The sequence below is a fragment of the Nymphalis io genome, chromosome 3, assembly GCF_905147045.1.
Source record: "Nymphalis io chromosome 3, ilAglIoxx1.1, whole genome shotgun sequence".
Lineage (NCBI taxonomy): Eukaryota > Metazoa > Arthropoda > Insecta > Lepidoptera > Nymphalidae > Nymphalis > Nymphalis io.
In genome coordinates this window covers 8,947,489-8,967,356 of record NC_065890.1, presented here as the reverse complement: position 1 = coordinate 8,967,356, position 19,868 = coordinate 8,947,489, and the positions used below count along the sequence as shown (strand labels likewise).

The following is a 19,868-nucleotide window of genomic DNA, read 5'->3' as shown; positions in this document are numbered from 1 at the left end:
TCTTCAAACATTGCGGTATAGACGACTTGAGGACTTGACGAAGGTTGCCAAATGCTGCCCATCCCAAGCGAATTCTTCGATCGGCTTCCTTCTCGAAGTTGTTCCTACCGACTTGTATTACCTGTCCTAGGTAGGTATATTCACTAACAACTTCGAGAGGTTTCCCCTCGACGTATATCGGTCCCGGCACGACATGCCTATTGAACATGACCTTGGTCTTGTCCAAGTTCATACCGAGACCGACACGCCGGGAAGACTCGCCTAGGCTACGCAGCATTTCGGTGAGTTGTTCCAGCGACTCTGCTATGATGACGATATCGTCGGCAAATCGAAGGTGTGAGATGTACTCGCCGTTTACATTGACTCCATACCTAGTCCAATCCAGCGTTTTGAAAACGTCTTCCAACGCGTTGGTGAACAGTTTCGGGGATATTACATCCCCCTGTCTCACCCCTCTGCGCAGTTGGATCGCCTTCGTCTTACAGTCCTGGATGTGGACAGTCATTGTAGCGGCGTTGTACAGACATCTCAGTACCTCGATATATCTCCAATCGATATGACATCTCTGCAATGAGTCGAGCACTGCCCAGGTTTCGATGGAGTCGAAGGCTTTCTCGTAGTCCACAAATGCCATACACAGCGGCTGATTGTACTCTTCGGTCTTCTGCACAATCTGCCGAACAGTATGGATGTGGTCCACGGTGCTGTAGCCTGATCGAAAGCCGGCTTGCTCTGGGGGCTGGAACTCGTCAAGTCGTCTGGCGAGACGGTTCGTGACGACTCTTGAGAACAGCTTATACACGTGACTCAGGAGGGAGATTGGTCTGTAGTTTTTCAAGAGGGTTTTATCACCTTTCTTGAAAAACAGTACCACCTCACTCCCGCTCCAGTTTCCGGGGTCTTGCCATGTTGGATGACGGAATTAAAGAGGCTTGCTAGCTCTTTCAGGACCGGAGTCCCGCCTGCCTTAAGCAACTCTGTTGTGATTCCGTCATCTCCCGGAGCTTTGTTGTTTTTAAGCTGTTCTAGAGCCGCCCTAATCTCTCCTTGGTCAACGACCGGGAGCTCCTCGGAGTAATGGCGCATAAGAGGGGCGCGCTGGTCATCAATACTGATTCCCACGGGTTTATCCGATCTTGAAGAGAACAACTGCCCATAAAACCTCTCTACTTCTCCGATAATCTCAGGCCTAGAGGTAACGACCCCACCATTTTCAGTTTTAAGTTTTGTCAGACGCGGCCTCCCAAACTTGCGAGCGAACACTTTCGATCCCCGATTTTGCTCAATCGCAGCCTTGATGGCACGGGTATTGGAGCGTCGGAGATCGCGTCGCGTCAGCGTTTTTATTGTTCGGTTTAAGGCCTTATCTGACAAAAACGATGGTAGTTCTCGTCGTTTTCTCATGAGCTCGAGTGTCTCAGCAGAGAGTTTTGGTGCGTTGTCTCTTCTCTGTGGCGGAAAACACTTGCGGGATGTGTTTTGCAGTATTTTGACCAGCGTGTCGGTTCTCTCATCAATGCTGCTTATGGTTTCCAACGCGGTGAATTGATTTTGAAGTTCCATTTGGAACTTTTCGGAGCCTTGAGCAGCTTGGAGCATGGTAGGTCGGAGAGTAGACCTCATCATTCTCGATCTTTCGGCTTTTAAGTTGATATTTAGAGTGCCTCGAACCAAGCGGTGATCACTTCCGGTATTAAACCTGTTGATCACTGAAACATCTCTAAATATGTGCCTTTTATTCGAAATGATAAAGTCTATCTCGTTCCTTGTCACGTTATCGGGGCTTCGCCAGGTCCACCTCCTCTGAGGCTTCTTTTGAAAGAAAGAATTCATCAAAAAAAGCCCCTGTGCTTCGAGAAAGTTTACCAGCATTTGCCCCCTGTGATTTCTGCAGCCCAAGCCGTAAGGTCCGACTTTCGATTCACCGCTATCTTGTACTCCCACTTTAGCATTAAAGTCTCCCATAACAACATTGTAGTGGGCCTTCGAGGTGTCGTTGAGGGCCTTTGCGATGTCCTCGTACATCGCTTCGACCACATCATCAGAGTATGTCGAAGTTGGCGCATATACCTGCACGACCTTCAGGGAGTACCTGTCGGAAAGTTTTAGGACAAGGTACGCTACCCGGTTCGACACACTACTGATTTCCACAATGCTGCTAATGAGATCCTTTTTGACTAGAAAACCGACACTACCCTGGGAGAGGTTATCACCTCCGCGGAAGTAGAGTAAGTTACCGGACTCTAGAGTTATCGTGTCCTCCCCCTGTCTTCGGACTTCAGATAACCCCAGTATATGCCAGTTTATATGACTTAACTCTACTTCTAATTCGGCGAGGTGATGGTCCAGCCTCATCGAGCGTCCATTATACGTTGCCATTTTCAGTCGTTTTATACGGTAGCCTGCCGTGAACCGGTGATTCTTAGCACCCCCTGCCCTGCCGATACCGCGACCGCTACCTTGGTCGGGCCTAGCGGGCTTGCCGGTAACTGGGGGCCTTTTTTTTGGGCGCATCTGCCATTAATGGAGGGGTTTGCCCATACTCGCCGCGCTGGGCAGGCGTGTTGGCGAGCGCAGTAGGGGGGGTAAGATGTTTATGGGAGGGACGCTGCTGCCCATCCCCCCTTTTCCCCGTCCCTCAGTCGCCTCTTACGACACCCACGGGATGAGATTGGGGGAGTACTATTCTAAGCCGGTACTCCACGGCAAAAATATAGTATACAAACCCAAAATATACAACCGAATCTAGGTATTGAAAAAAACAACGGTTTAACTTTAAAATTGCTTTTAATATCGTAGAACGGTTTACAGGATAGTATTTATGAGCAAAACAAAAGAAATCAAAAGATGTAACAAAATAATATTTTAAACAATATTTGTTTCGCGCAGGAAAAGTGGGTGGTATTCATCGACTCAGATGCCTATGATTCTAATTGAGAACCTTTCATGGCATGGCACTAGTCCTCATACATATTCTCCTATCATCCTTAATATAAGTATCTACATAATATAACAGATTAATGAAAAAATTATCAATCAGTACGTATTACATGAGCATATATACGCATATTATGTAAAAACACAATACCAATGAGTCTCATAAACATCGTACGGTATCTCCTAGCTTCGAGCTCGGCAGACGGTATACAATCAGTCACTGGTTCATATTATAAAGCACGTCCATATCATGTTTATGAGCTCTAGAAGTAACGACACACATCTCGTAAAAAATCTTGCATAATTCGCGCAAACATCATCCCTGTCAGTGATGCTCATAGACTAGCAAACACTCAATATACGAATTAAATTAAAACAATTTGTTTTACAATCTGCTTTTATCAAGCTCTTCAGTCCATAATGTTACAACTACTGTTATTGGAAAATAGATTTTTCGCTCAGTATCCGTTACAAATTATATTCCGCGAATGTTTAACATTGACGCGATAAGAAATTACGAACCCGATAAAAACTTCGAATGCATAAAGGCACTGACGTGTGAATTGTAAACGAAAAACAGGATTCAATAATGTTAATTATTAATTAATAGTCACAAGCGACAATTACGTAAGTTTAACAAACTAGCCGTATAAAACTGGAAAGAAATTTACACTATACTCATTTGAGATTCGAACACAAATCTTTATAAGATAACTTTGAAAACGACGGAAGCACAATTAATTATTTATACAATAATTTGTTAGTGTCAGTGCTTGATTTTGGCCAATGTTTCGCCAATAAAACGTACCATGTAAAGGAAAAAGAGCTGTTAATTACATATGTACAAAACATGAGATCGAGACTAAAGGCAGAGTGTCTTTTTATTCATCACAAAAATAATATTAACCAATATTTCACGATAATAACAATATAATATTTAAAGATAAATCATAATATACTAATTTATGTAATACATAAATCAAGTATGTAATAATTTCACATAGAATTGTTTAAATATTTATCTCTAATTTTAGTAAAAACAATATTATATGCTATTATAATTTGTTGCATTTTTAATTTTAATGAATTACTAATTAGTAATAAGCACTTAAAGTTAATTTGAAATTTAAAAATGATTACATAAGTATTGTAGAAAATACATTTTAACATGCAAATATAAAAAATATTTTTTGCTTGTAAAATTATATATTTAATAGTTTGATTTCTTTGTAGAGGTCGGCAGTGACGATTTCTTATACAAATAGTTATGATGAATAAAAAGCATGTTACACCAATATGGCGTCCTTAAGTCTCGCTCGTAACTTCGACGGAACCTTATACATTAATACCAAACCTTCGTCAGGGCTGATAAACATGTCTAAGTTTACAAAATGCTGATCGCACACACATCTCACAAACATTCATCGTCGTCCATAATACCTTTCAAATATCTTACAAAACAATAATAATTTATAAAATTCACAATCCCTTGCATATGTGCATGCCTAAAATAACATACTTCAACTTTCATACAATTCTCTTTCGCTTCACATAAGTAAAGATACCACAGCCACTGTCTGTATCTATAATACCGAATAGGAAAATGCTTTAACGTTGTTTTCTTTATTAAGATTATTATGAAATGATAACGGTGAGGCTTTACATAATGTTTTAAATATACTGCGCTAGGTGCATTGGCCGCACGTTGATCACTTTGTGATACACAAATAAAATTAATTTCTTGTACGTCTGTCGGAAGCAGCTTATTATAAACATATTAAGCATTGAATTACAATATTATACGATGTGAATATATATAGATAAATGCATCTATAATAGAAAATTTTCCATTAAATATCAAAAGCGACATATCATTTGCTTAAGATATAACAACAAGTAACTCATAAAATCAATATAATTAATTATTTTAATAAACGAGTCAAAATTCTATTTCGAATTTGATTTTTACAAGATTTGAAGCTCAGCGCTTAGCACTTGGCTCCTAAGTTTTAAAACATTATTAACAACATATTATATAGTATAAATAGTTATCAAATTCGAAATATAATTCCCGCTTTTGAAAATATCCATAATTCCGTTGTTAGATCTTACGCATCAATTCAAATAATTAATAATAGACATGATTATAATATGCAATGTATGCAATATTTTATCAAGTTAATATAGACAATGTCACAGAGAGCAAGTTATTCAATCATTAGTTTTAAAATAGTAACGAAAAGAAGCATTCTCTAAGGCCTACAAATAATGCACCTAACGACTTACAAATAATAACATGATATGACCTCCCAATATTATATTTGAGTTTACCAGCAGTAAGTTGTCTGAAACTTCGTTACATCACTGTTGTTCCACGTTGTTTCAAATCTGTGCAGAAAAATAAATTTATTAGAATAAATTATTACTTAATTATGTTTTAAATTAAGTCGCATATAGAGCAAGAACAATTAGATTTATTACTACAATTCAACTAAAAAAAAACAACGACTTTATTAATATATATGTCTGTATACATATTATGATATAGCCAATATAGTCCTAAAGAACACGCGAATCTTAAGCAAAGATTCAATCCCGAACAGGCACCACTAAAATTTCATATGTTTAATTTGTTTATATAATTCATCTCGTGCTCGGCGATAATGTATAACTGTGTGAGGACCAATCAGTATTATATAAGTGTGGTGGAATAAGTACAAACCTTCTCAAAAAAGAGAGGCCTTACCCAATCAGTAGGACAGTTACAAGTTATTTAAACAAGATTAAAGAATAGATTATATATTATTCGTTCCAAAATCTGTTAGAATAGGACCATTTGGAATAGAGTAAAACATAACATCAACAGAAACTGGCCAAAGAGAGTTCTAAGTGCTATTTTCTAATGAGCCGTTTATTTTTATACTTCTATACACTGTACTGTACTGAAAAATAAAGAATATATGTCTTATGAGTAGAGTAGAAAAATTCGAAACAAAAATGGGACACTTAATATTAACTAGGCATGCCATATAACGATCATGTGTGTATTGAAATGTGTTTCATGTCCATATCACTGACTCGTATCTATTGATCTGATTTCCAATAAAAATGACTGATACCATTGATTTTCTGACACTACTAATGTCCGCGCGACACATTTTAAAAGTTTTATTTTGTTTTGATATTACGTCCAACTTTTTATGTTGTTGATAAAGAAAAGATTATATAGATTAACATATTTTTTTTATCAATAACATAAATAACACGGCATTTATGCGTCAAACATTACAATATATTAAATAATGAAAAAGAAAGACCAATAGAATCACTACTACATAATATTTGTAACTTTCGAAATTATAGTTTTCAATGGTATGACCATTGAAAACTATAATTTAAAAATTAAAAAAAATGACTTTTATTAAGAAAAAATTAATTGTTTCTCTATGTATCACTTTAAACTTTCGCACACGCGCATATTACACGTGAAGTTATAACTGATTAATCGTATCGGCCTAAATAATTAGCGATACAACAATCGGTAATATTACTTGAATGTCTAAATCTATCTATGTTTAAGACCTCACTAAATTAAGCCGCTATCGTTATAAGTAACAGATATGGAGGACGTAACGACTAGACGGCCGGCTCGGGGTCGTACCAGCTAGCGAGGGGCGGCTGCTGCTTGAGCTTGCGGATCTCCTTGGTGGCCCAGTTGGCCAGCGTCTTAGTGCGCGGCGTGCGCGACAGGCGCGCCGCCTGCAGCAGGTCCAGCAGCGGCCGCGTCTCCAGCATGGGCAGCACGCGCAGCCCGAACACCGTGCACAGGTCGCCCGTTAGCCCCGCGATCACCGACATGTGCCCGTCCGTGCGCTCGGGCTCCGAAGCCACCTGGATCATGAAGTTCACGATGGCGCCCACGTGCGGCTCCACCAGCGCCACGTCCGACTGCACCTGCGCCCGATGTTTACGTTTATTTATCGATGTCGTTCTCTCCTAGCCGATTTTAATAGATAAATTATTTAATTACTATACAAAGTCAATATATATTATAATCTTCTATATGTTATTGACTTCTATAAAACATAATACTTTAACTATATAATAAAGTCTGTTAAAAATGTATTTCTTACTATTCTTCTAGCAGTTTATTATAGGTATTTGATGTTTTATAAGTACCCCAAGTTAAATAATTTAATTTCCATATTAAGCTCACCTCTCCACTTGCACCTTTCAATCCTTGAATGATACCTGTGTAAGCTTCCAGAACACTTTCTCGTAACTCACATAAGTATTCAACCATGTCGTAATCATTACGATCGACTTGTGCGCTACTGGCCTGTAAATTAAAAAAGAAACAAGTATGGATAGTTATTGTTGAATCAAATAATAAGAAATAGTCCAATGACCAACCTGTTGTAACATTTGCATAACCACATCAAAATACTTCTTAAAATCAGGTCCAATGCTTAGAGCGATGTCTCCAAATACAGATAAAATTTGAGGTTTCACAGAGCGATGAATAGAAGGATCACCGAGATTTTCTAATAGGAGAAATATGATTTCATCACAATATGGCAGCACCTGCAAAACACAAATATAACTATTACAATCTTGAACATCATATTAGATATGAGATAAGTGTTATATGATATTACAAGATAATTTACCTTACTCTTTAGGGCACGACAGATATCGCCTGTTACACCAACAGCGGACACGCATACTTGGTACTCTTGATGATTTTTGAGCCCGACATAAAGATACTGTTTAAATGCATCCATATATTTAAGGAAGCCTTCGCCTAATACTTCAACCAGTGTAGAGACCGCCATTAAAGCGTCTTCCTGAACGCCACCTGTCTTACCTGCGTTACCAGCGAACATTGTTAACAGAGCCGTCATTATCGCGTCAGATATCTGAGGTGCATCTTCAGGTGTAACCTTCCGAAGCACGGATTGTAAAGTGGCACATAAGAGACTCTGTAGATCATTAAACTGGGACCGATCAACCTGACAAGAAATGTGATTCTCCATCTGTAGCACTTGTTGCAACCTTTCCAGTATAACCATTGTAGTTTTTTGCACAGTGACATAGCAATCAGTAGGCGAATTTTTAACCATTTCCATGAGTGCTTCATAAGCTGCTGATCTAAGGTTATGTTGTGCTGCGTCTTGGCGATCAGTTGTTTCCAAAAGACGTTCAACAATGTAATCAAAGTATGATGACATGCAATAAGTTTTTGGTTGATGTGAGTCGCTACTATCGGCAGCCTCATAAGCCGCCTCAGCTAGACCGGTGAATGCCCAGCAAACACTTGCGGCTACGCGAGGTTCAGCCTTGAGGCCCCTGACAAGACTCTCTAATAGTGGTTTAATGTAAGTGTCATTGATGGCTGCTTCAGGAACAATTTCACAAATCCTGCCAATTGTCCATGCGGCTGTGTCTCTCACCGCTACACTGGAATCATACATAGCCTCTATCAAAGTAGGCATAGCTTCTTCTACAAGAGGAACAAGAGTATTTGCTTCAAGCCCCCCTAATATGGAACCAAAAGCCATTAGTGCAGCTTCTCTATATCTCCAGTTTTCATTCTTGATATTGGTGCGAATGAAAGGTAAAACATTAGGAACAATCTCATCTTCACAGCAGTTTGAAAGTAACATCAAACACACTGAAGCGGCTTTAGATGGGTTCCACTCAAGCTCATCGTCAGAGTCGTCTTGCTTGGTGAGTTTTTGCATAAGAACTGGAGCAATATATTGTAGTGCTCCTCTGGCATAAAATCGGGATGTTCTGACAGGTGGGCGGCCTGATAAGTTAACAAAATGATTAGTGAGTAACACTTATAAAACAAATATTATATAAAAAACTAAAATCTTTACCTGCTTCTGCTGCCTCAGCCATTTCGATAGCCAGATCGATTTCTTCATCACTTACATTTGACCAGAATTCAATACCTTGTAATGAAATCTCATCAACATCAGACTTCATTGCTTCTAAGGTAATAGGAAATAAAGCTTGTCCCATGTATGGTTCCATGTATTGATAGTATAGAGTTAAAATTTTTACCTAAAAAAAAGATTATGTCAATAAAAAACAAATATGCATCATGTATGTACTCAAATTTCTCAAAATTGTATAATACATTTTTTTAAACATAATAAGGGTACTTATACTTGTTACTAATTTTCTTTTTCATCTCACACACACTTATACTTGTGTTAAACAAAAGCTGAACAGCAGACATTAGCAACAAATAATGGTACTCTCAAAAATATAATACTTACTAAACATTGAAGTGCTGCTACACTTATCCTCATATCACTAGATTGTGTTGCTTCACAAACAACTTCCATTATAAAGTTTCTTTCATTTTCTTTATCAAAATTAGCCTTTGTAAACTCAAGTGAGTTAAGCAGTGCTTGTGTTGCAGCAAGGCGAACGTAACTACTAGGTTCAGTAGATCTCATTCCATGGATAATAGCAGTTAAAATTGGATTACTTTTTTCTGTTAATACTTCGGCATCTATTTCTTGACATATATAACCTGTATACAAATATAATATACTTAGAGAATTACATCAACCAGAAGCAAGGTACAGGACTACCTTTCATGTCCATTATAAAAAAGCTAGTTGCACCACATTCAACACCACTCAATATTCAATCATAACAGCTATCAGATCTAAAGATGTTAAAGATCAGTATACTATTATGTATGTAAATGTTTGTATGAAATGTTTTTATGTTAGTATGTAAATTTTCATAATCTTATTTATATTAGTTAAGACTAGCAAAACCTACAGCGTCTACACCATGGAACGAAATTGTTTGTTTGTAACGAAATCTTCCCAAATCTGCCTAAATTATGCTTATAAAATATTTTAATTTTTAGGTAGCATGGTCTTAAATAAAGAAATATCTGGTATGTAACAAATAGCCTTAATACCTTAAAAACAGGCAATTTTATTATATGTATCTTTTAATAGAATAGAAAAAGTTTTGGTTTTAGCAACTCTGCAAGTTATGTTTTAGCCATATTAAATTAAAAGTGGCAGTTATTTTGAAATACAGAACCTTCAATTATATTTATTTGTATAGAAGATTAATTTTATTTACTGTACTTTACTTAGTTTATTATTAAAAACAAATATATTTTTGAAGCCTCATAAATAATCGTATTTAATTGTACACAACCATGTACAAAAGAGAAGTGGAAGACGACCTTGGTATTTACTTGCATATTTAGGGCAATTTTAAAACGTTAATGTAGTAAAACATCAACAACAATCAAACAAAATGGATCTTTCATTGCATGTTTTTATATCAAAATTTTTGTTTAAACGTTTTTTAATTATATATATGTATTAAATGAGTTATTTGAGATCTATTACCAATAATTATGATATACTGATCATAACATCTTAATACAGAACTACAATTTTTCTTAACACTAGCCATGAAAATAAAGTATACAAATATATATATTGTTAAAAAATCTTTGAGATAATATTTTTGATATTCATCAAATTAAAAATTGAAATTGTATTTTCAAAAATTTGATTTAAAATTACTATTTTTTTTCTTTGTTTTTTTTTTCTTCTTTACATTTACAAGGCTTAGCAAACAGACAGTTACAGGATATTTTTGATATAACATAACTTTTGTATGAAATTCTTTAATCCAAAAACTAAAATTGTTAAAAAACTACATAGGTAAGTGTAAAGTATATATTGTGATTATATATCAAGTGACTACAAAATCTATTTATTTAAACTTTCAGAACATGCTATTTAAATAGAATGAATGTTCATTTTGTTGAGTACTTAAAGAAAAAAAAAATATTTTTGATAAATAAATGTATACAATAATTGTTTAATGTCTTATTTCAGTATGAGATCAACATATTTTTATAAAAACTCAAAAGTAGTATGCATATAAAAAAAACCTGTTTGTCTGGTCACTTATAATTTATACTCAATTCAAATTTTAACTGACACAGATAGAAAATTAATATTGATACATTTATGTAATGTTTTTTTTAATAGACTTACAATTATTTAAAAAGAAATAATTAATAATCCAATTTACAAAATTTTGCATATTTGTTTATATAGTTTAATAAAAATGAAATTCTTACCAATAGCCTCTAAGCTTGCTTCTTTCTTCAATTCTGTTGATTGAGCATTCAGAACATTTTCTACAAGCATGGGAATGAGTTCATTCCACTGTCCTTCAGCAAGCTCTGCCACTGCTACATATGCAACACACTGAGCAGCAGAACTGGGCCTACTATTCTCAGTTCCTATTGCTGCTAAGATCTAAAATTTGAAATGTAAATACAATTAAAATATATTGCACAACAATACTAGTATATCTTAGTAGGCAAAAAAGTATAACATTAAATAGATTTATTACATTTTTTTTAATATAAAGTCTTATATCCTCAGGTAGTGCTAGCCATCGTTGCTGATATTGTTGTTTTAAAGTGGGATCTTTGGATGTCAAGTGATTTTTCAACTGCAATCCAGCAGCCATTCTAGCCACCTGGCTATTTCCCCCTTGTACCAGCACATCTGACAGCATCTTGATAAAGGTTGTGAAGTTGGTGACAGCTGCATGGTCAAGGTATTTTTCAGCTGCTTCCAATTCATTTCGATCTGAAATAAGTAGTTAGTGACATTAAAAGAATGTTGCATTATAGATAAGAGGTAACAGTAATCTAATTCCTATTAGATATACAAGACAAGCCAGACATTTAATAGCATTATGGAGAAACACATGGTGAGGTTAATTCATGGAAAAAGTCGAAGTTATAAACTTAAAAATTGCCACACAATAGAGTTTTTATAAATTAAATAAAAACTACACAAATAATCTGTCCAGATGTAATGCTACCGACCAGAAACTTCTTTACATGACAGTCCAGTACTAATTTGTTACGTTGTAATCCCTTTAACATTGACTTTTTTTTAATCAAAAGTTTTATAATTAATACCAGGAACTTTAATGGTTACCTCGGTACTTAAGTACTCTCCCACATTAATAACATTGTTTTCTACTATGTAATAATCGTTTGTGCTACGTACTGTAAAAGTCAGTTGACAATAAAGAAGCGCCATGCTCATAGAATTTAAAGAAAGCGTTGCATACCTGGTGATATAGTCTTTTCTAATATTTGTATGAGTGTTAACGTCGTTTCCGTCAGCATTTTGTTACACTTTATTCTAGCTGAACTTAAATCTATTTGGAAACCTAATAACCGAAGAAAATTGGCAACCGGCACACGAACGAACACTCACAAATTTCACAAAATGTTACCCATAGACTATATCAATTTCACAAGAATTTATGGCTTATGTTTCAAATCATAAGGCCAAATAAAAAAAGCTCAAAGGTTTTAATTTCATATGCAATATTTTGAAGTTTGTTTTTCTTATAAATTTTGTTTTTCTTGTTGTATATATAATTACATAAAATCAAGACTAAAAGTAATAATTTTTTTAAATAATAGATACAGCTTAAAATCCATGATTAAGTTAATTATTTTTACACTAAGTCTATTAAAATATCTTAAGAAATAACAATGAATAGTAAATTGATTACTTCCAATAATGTAGGAATAATATTTTTTATTTTCATACATTAATTTCATTAGATAATAAAAGTACTTTATAAGTGTTATTTAATTTAATACTATTTTCCGTTCGTGGCATCGCTCGCGTGCAGGAGGGGAAGTAAAGGAGTTAGTAACCCCATGTGCTTATCCATACCTCTGATAGCGTGTAGGAAAATTTAAACGTAAAAGGGTAATAAAAGACCAAAGACACTCACTTACGCATTTGTAACATTAGTAAGGATTAGTTAGGATTTGGATTCTTCATCGATGTTGCGAAATATATTTTATTTTAGTAGTTATTTTTTTCGTAGCTATATTTTATAACATTAAGAATCAACAAAAAACAAGGTTCTTTGTAGCAAAAACAGCAATTTACATTGATAGTACGTTTATTTCTTTTTATTTAAACTCTTTACTTTATGGTTATGTTTTGACATATTGCTTTTATCTGTGAAGTTTTATTTCTTTTTCATGTTGACGGTGGTTCTTCGTGAACGTTGAGCCGATAGAATTTATCAAAATGGTACTAAAATCTTAATAATGTGGAGTAATCTTAAATATTTTTAATCATATTATTCTAACTTTTCGTTATAAAAATGGTTATAGTGACTATAAACTGTGTATTTTGTTATATGCAATGACCAGTGTTTTTAATTTCAGTCGCTCGTAATACCGGACAAATTTCAACATATTCTTCGTATTATGAATACGAACATTGATGGCAAACGTAAAGTTATGTTTGCCATGACCGCTATCAAGGGAGTAGGTCGCAGATACTCCAACATTGTATTGAAAAAAGCTGACATCGACCTCGACAAACGTGCTGGAGAATGCACTGAAGAGGAGGTTAGAGAAAACTATTTACCTTACTTTCATAACAACATTAACACAACCCCAAAATTTTCAACAATGAAAATAACTTTTTCTTATATATTTTTTTTACATTATTTTCTTATGTCAAAAGCTTCAAATTAGTTAACAAATGGAAACTTGTTTTAAACTTAACATTTTTGAATGTATGCCTATTCTTATTATTGAACGTAATGTGATAAAACTAAGAATTTTTTTTTAGAAATATCTAAATTATAGTGATCAAAATACTTATTTTTTCTTTTCAGGTAGAAAAAATTGTAACAATCATGTCCAATCCCAGACAATATAAAATTCCTGACTGGTTCCTCAACAGACAAAAGGACATAGTTGATGGCAAGTACAGCCAATTGACCTCTTCTAACTTGGATTCTAAGCTCCGTGAGGATTTGGAAAGGTTGAAAAAGATTCGTGCCCATAGAGGTATGAGACACTACTGGGGCTTGCGTGTACGTGGTCAGCACACTAAGACCACTGGTAGACGTGGAAGAACTGTTGGTGTGTCTAAGAAGAAGTAATCATAATTAAACAAATTCATTTCCATACAATTCTTTTATTTTCCCACTTACTGTTTAGAATAGTAAATTAAATAATAATACTATAATTTTCATTATGATTTAAGTTTATATTGCTTATGATGGAAATAGTGCTATTTTACCATAGAGTGAGACAATTTGTCAATGTCTCATAAACCTAAAGCTGAAATTTCCAAGTATTTTAGATGTTTTGCTGCACACCAGTGCAAGGCCTCTCTTTTTGAGGAGAAGGTTTGATGCTTATTTCACCATGCTGCTCCAATGCAGGTCGGTGGAATGTATATTTGGCAGAATTTCAGTGAAAATCGACATACAGATTTCCTCACAATGTCTTCGTTCACCATTAAGCCCATGATGAATTTTAAGCATATGAAAATTCAGTGGTGCTTGCTCTGGATTGAACCCATGATCATCGGTTAAGATTCACATGTTCTAACCACTAGGCCATCCTGGCTATTCTTGTTATTTTTTTATAAACTAAACCTATATTCCAAATTTCTGTTTTCTAGACTAGTTTTAGCTTTGTTTTTATAGTTGATCAGGACATGATTTTATAAGTAATAGATTAAGAATTACTTACACTAAGTTTGATTCATTTAATGCATCATGTGTTAGTCATGTTGTCAAACAAAAAATAATGGTAAAGAATTCCTAAGTTTTGGGATTGTACAAATTGATTTAAGCAATTATTAATAGATTTATATTTTTAACATTATTTATCATATCCTGACGTTTCAAACACTGCAGTTGTTATATAAATTATTTAGATGTTAATAAAAAACCCGTTAAAAATGAAATAACATCAGGTGGGCTAACCACAAAGCCCAGCAGGCAGCAAGTTGAGTAGAGCTGATTTAATGAGACTGCTGTCTAAGTGTAATTATTATTATTATAAGCACAACCTAGTCTTATTGATATTATTGGTTACTATAATTATAAATAAAATATAGGCTCCCTTTTTATAAAAAGAAATTTTTGGTATTACAAGTAAATTGGAGTTAAAAAGACATTTTTTAAATAATGAAATTAAGAATAATAATGAGCAATAATTATTCTATTGCACATACAAAATTACATGTCTCAGTAGTAGTAACATCCTATAAATGAATGTGTGTGGGAAACTTTTAATAGCCATATGAGAGCTTTTTAAAAATCAATTTTGTATTGGTAGGTAAATTGATTACATACTTGTGTGTATAAATTTATATTAAAGCAAGGTTTGAACAACTGACACTGCAATCTTAATTTATGTTTCATACATTTTTAACACTGGTCCTATTGCAAAAATATAGTAGTATTTAAGTTATACTGGTAGGAGAAAAAATATTTAGTGAAAATAGGTAATTTTTCTATCTTTTTTTTAATTCTGAGAATTATTTTAACAAACTTAAAGATAACTTATAATATCTATGTAAGATGATTGAAAATATAAGGAAGGTATATGAACATTATACAAAAAATTATACATTTGCAAGTGACAAAGACTTATTGAAGGATTGTGATGTTTTAATGGTACTAATAAAATACACTAACAAGCAATTTACACTTTTAATAATGAAGTAAATATTGATCATTCATACTGTGCAATGATCACCATCATATATACACCAGCTAGTAATGCAAGTATTTCTTTTATTGACTGTGAAAGTTTGTTATTTGATCCTTCCAAAAGTTCAGGAATTACTGAAACAGTTGCAATGTATATAAAACCTCCAGCTGTGAATGGTAGGATGAGAGTTGACACAATTCCATCTCCAGAACCTTGCAAATATATGGACAAGAATGTGCCAGATATAGCTCCAAATGCTGTTAAAAGTTGCAGCATCATAGCCTTTGTCCTAGAACATCCTGATTGAACCAGTATAGCAAAATCACCTATTTCATGAGGAATTTCATGTAACAAAATTGTGACTGTGGTAATTAGACCAATATTTTGTCCAGCAATATATGAAGCTCCTATTGCCAAGCCATCTGTAAAGTTGTGGGTAAAATCTGCAGCAAGGTTGAGGTATCCTGATATTTTGATATCTTCTTTCTTGTTCTTTAAAGATTTTTTAGATTTTTCATCATGCTTTTTCTTATCTGTACCATGTGAGTGTCCATGACCTCCACTAAATAAGCGGACAGTTTTTTCGACGACAAGAAAGGTAATAATTCCTCCAAGTACTCCTAGACCAACAGTCATATTGTGAGGTTCATGGTGTTCTCCTTCGTGGGAATGGCTGTGACTGTGTCCTCCACCATCACTATGGGGTAAAAGAGCATGTGGTATCAAATGTAGGAACGCGTCACCGAGGAGACCACCAGATGCAAAAGATAACAAAACTTTCAATAAAGGTTGTTTTTCGGCGGTTCCGTCAATAGGTATGAAGAATAATATAAAGAAAGGTACTATGCTTATAAAAATGGTAGAACCTAGAGCATTCATGTATAAGTCATAATCAGGTTCAACGTTGATTTCCTGTTTTGTATTCAATTTTTCGTTAGCGGTTTTACTGTATTTAAATGCCGGGGACTCTTCTCCATGTGAATGTGAATGTGAATGTCCAGAAACTATTGATATCACTAATGATGTAACCATACAAAGTAGGGCAATTTTATGTTGATTATACATTGTAATAAGCAATTCACTTTCACATTTATTCAAAAATAAAGTTATTATAAAGGAAAACAATAGTATATTGATATGAAAATGTCACTGAACTGTTGACGTGTGACAATTGACGTGCCTGCTGGCTGCTAGTCATCAATATTCTCTTTTAAGGATTGCCCAGCTTTAGTTTTTTAAAACAAATTTTATTGTAAAATATTTTCAAGGAATAAGTTTATGGTATGGTATGGTAGCAAATTAGAACTATGGTGCAAGGCCGTTACAAGTGCAATTTCTGCATCACTATAATCATAATAATTATATAAAACTTTACATAATTTGATTCATTCATTTTTTATGTACAACTACCTTTCCGTCCTGATTCACACGGATAGAATAGGGGTACATAGACCGCTTATATTAAAGGATAAACATATTAATAAAAATAAAATATATTTTTTCGGCCCAGCTTTCGCGATCCTACGCAGAAAAACTCGTCACAGTTTCATTATAATGGGATGAATAGCGTAGCAAAGTACAGAGGACACTCATGCAAACATTCGATATAAGAAAGAAGGTAAAAAATAAGATGATACGTCAGAAATGATAAAATAAATAACACAAGTAGTAAAATTTTTACTTACTGAATAAAAATAGTTGTTGTTGATATTTTATTTTAAGGGCTTTATGAAAAAAATAAATCAAATAAGTTTTTTAAAAATGCTTAAAAAATATTGGTCACGATTTTATATAGCTTAAATTATTATAAATAACAATAAAGAACCTTGTATATATATCCATGTAAAGTCGACGGGCACTTGTTGTCTTTAGTTCGTAGACAGAGAAACTAAAAGACGTAATGACGATTTTCTTCTCACTTACACAAGAAAGAGAACGAAAATTACGTTACAAATGGTTTAGGCAGAGATAGAATTATCAAATCTTTTATCCCTTATCGCGTAACCAGTTTTGGTGTTTGTTTCGTTACTCAAGTAGCGAAACAAACTTGACAGTTGGTGCGTTCATTGTGTTTTTTGTTCAATTTTCGCTTACTTTTATATTAGAAAACGATTCTTATCCAATGAAAAGGCCGAAAAACAATCCTTATACAGGGTTACAGGGTAATATGTCACGATCCTTTTAAAGGGTTATAGTTCAGGACAATAGCTATCAAATGACCCCCAAAATGCTTATGCAAAAGTGTATCGTTTTCGAGTTATTAATTTTTTAATATTTTTTTTTATTTAAAGGATGTTTAAGATTCTAAAATTCAATAAAAAAAAATCAACGTATTTTCCCTATTTTTTTTTGTATTTCTTGCTAGGGTACATCCTAGTTAATAATAACCAGTTATAAAACAAAAACAATCTTCAAGCATTTTTAAATTACAGATCCAAAACTGTACAACTTTTCGATTTTTAATTTTGATTCTTTAAGTTACTCGCAATTTTTTTGTAAAAATCACTATGGCTCTTATCGTGCGGATCATTTTAAAAACATCTGCGTTTCCTTAGCTATCCATCGGTACATAAAAAGTACAGTAACAATCATAAACTCAGGAGAAAATTAGATAACAAAGAGACCAGGTAGAAAATTCTAAGAAATGCTATTGTTAAGAAATTAAATCTGGATCAAAGACAAAAGGACCTCAATGCAAAGTAGTTAAAGATTATTTTTAATAGGGGTAATAGGTAAAAAAGGAGAGATAAACCAGAGCTGTCATTGCAATTTTGAATTTAAATCAAAAACAAAATACTTAATCTTTTTAGTTACTCCATACTTTCGAAATTACACTGTTTATTATTCATAATTCGTGTTCAAAATGAGATCCCCTATTTCGTATACAAATACGCATTCTTTTTCTTAATTCACTTTTTACTACAACACTACTCAAGCTATGTCGAATAGAATTTGCAGCATTCATTATTCTTGTTTTGAGTTCTTCAATTGTTTGTACTAGTGAAACATCATAAACCAGGCTTTTCATATGCCCCCAGACATAATAGTCCATCGGAGTCAAATCTGGACTTCTCGCTGGCCATGGGATTGGTCCTCCTCTGCCAATCCATCTATTACGATAATTGCTGTCTAGCCACTGTCTTACGGACATTCGAAAGTGTGCGGGGCAACCATCATGCTGGAATATCATGCTCTGCCTAAGTTTCAGCGAAACATTTTCGAGTAACTCATGCAGGATTTCTCTAAGCAAGCTTTCATAACTTTCACCATTTAAGTTATCAGGTAGGAAATGTGGCCCAATAAGATTATCATTGATAATCCCCATCCAGACGTTTACCGAGAAACGTCTTTGGGAACCGCTTAATCGCTTTTTGTGAGGGTTTCCCTGTTCTTTTTGAGACCAATATCGAATATTGTGGTAGTTAGTAATACCATCTTTGTCAAACTTTGACTCGTCTGTCCATAAAATTTTTCTCAAAAAATTGGGACTTTCTGCATCACAGTGTAGCATAAATCGGCAAAAATCTAAACGTCTTGCAGGATCTCCTTCTTCAATCACGTGTACGAGTGTGTAATGATAGGGATACAATCCAGCCGCGTGGACAGTAAACCAGACTCTCCATTGAGATACGCCCAGTCGGTTTGCCACAATATAATTGGTGGAAACTGTAGGGTCCTCTCGAAAATGACGAATAATTACATCTTCTTCATTTGGAGAACGGACACGAGGGCGTCCGGAATCAGATTGTCTCCTTTGCACGCGACCAGTTTCTCTAATTCGACGATACACACCAATAAAGACACTATTGTCAGGTGTCCGGCGATCCGGAAATCGACGATTATACTCACGACGAGCAGCTGCGGCGTCACCGTTACAATATCCATAGCAAAATAAGATGTCAGCGTATTCCTCATTAGAGTACGGACGACGAGAAGAATTTTGTTCTGCAGCCATAATAGTCCTTTTTACGCGCCAAGTTATCATAAACACAAATCACAAATTCCTTTTAGCTAGCCGAGTCACGAAGTTGTAAGAAACGGAGTCCAGTAAACGAAGCGGTTTTTTTCAAAAATTTAAGAGATCAATATTCACTAAAGCGCGTCCACACTATACGAGCAGTGCAAGTACAGTAAGTATTATGTACCCCGACAAGGTTTTATTACTCTTATTCCTAAAAGAAATGAGATAAAAGGAAATTAGAAAAAATGACGGTAAATTCAAAGGAATTGATAATAGTATTCCACAAACAGCTCTGGTTTATCTCTCCTTTTTTACCTATTACCCCTATTAAAAATAATCTTTAACTACTTTGCATTGAGGTCCTTTTGTCTTTGATCCAGATTTAATTTCTTA

At 34.4% G+C, this 19,868-nt stretch overlaps 3 protein-coding genes across 3 annotated transcripts; 1 reads left to right on the top strand and 2 right to left on the bottom strand.

Annotated features, from left to right (window-relative positions):
* Positions 1-2,768: 2,768 nt before the first annotated feature.
* LOC126780905 (importin subunit beta-1) lies at positions 2,769-12,259 on the bottom strand. The gene is made up of 10 exons (XM_050505594.1): positions 12,094-12,259; positions 11,359-11,600; positions 11,081-11,261; positions 9,228-9,487; positions 8,823-9,009; positions 7,608-8,749; positions 7,351-7,521; positions 7,154-7,276; positions 6,599-6,891; positions 2,769-5,325 (listed from the first exon to the last, which is right to left on the bottom strand). Coding segments are annotated over exons 1-10 (2,658 nt in total). The 5' UTR covers positions 12,152-12,259; the 3' UTR covers positions 2,769-5,324.
* A 725-nt stretch (positions 12,260-12,984) lies between these two features.
* On the top strand, positions 12,985-13,977 carry LOC126780928 (40S ribosomal protein S18). Its single transcript, XM_050505624.1, has 3 exons — positions 12,985-13,082; positions 13,220-13,405; positions 13,678-13,977. Exons 1-3 carry the CDS (start codon positions 13,080-13,082, stop codon positions 13,945-13,947), a joined length of 459 nt encoding a protein of 152 aa, XP_050361581.1. The 5' UTR covers positions 12,985-13,079; the 3' UTR covers positions 13,948-13,977.
* Positions 13,978-15,499: 1,522 nt separating this feature from the next.
* Positions 15,500-16,692, bottom strand: LOC126780920 (protein catecholamines up). Its single transcript, XM_050505615.1, has one exon. It carries the CDS (start codon positions 16,577-16,579, stop codon positions 15,536-15,538), a length of 1,044 nt encoding a protein of 347 aa, XP_050361572.1. The 5' UTR covers positions 16,580-16,692; the 3' UTR covers positions 15,500-15,535.
* Between the last annotated feature and the right edge of the window lie 3,176 nt (positions 16,693-19,868).

What these genes read in the sequence shown, in the direction of transcription:
- LOC126780905 (XM_050505594.1), bottom strand. Translation starts at nt 12,151, where the DNA reads ATGCTGACGGAAACGACGTTAACACTCATACAAATATTAGAAAAGACT. An exon ending in AGAAAAGACTATATCACCAG is followed by an intron (nt 11,601 to 12,093) that starts GTATGCAACGCT and finishes TACTTATTTCAG; the next exon opens with ATCGAAATGAATTGGAAGCA. An exon ending in TTATGCAAATGTTACAACAG is followed by an intron (nt 7,277 to 7,350) that starts GTTGGTCATTGG and finishes TTTAATTTACAG; the next exon opens with GCCAGTAGCGCACAAGTCGA.
- LOC126780928 (XM_050505624.1), top strand. An exon ending in GAGAATGCACTGAAGAGGAG is followed by an intron (nt 13,406 to 13,677) that starts GTTAGAGAAAAC and finishes TTTTCTTTTCAG; the next exon opens with GTAGAAAAAATTGTAACAAT.
- LOC126780920 (XM_050505615.1), bottom strand. Translation starts at nt 16,579, where the DNA reads ATGTATAATCAACATAAAATTGCCCTACTTTGTATGGTTACATCATTA.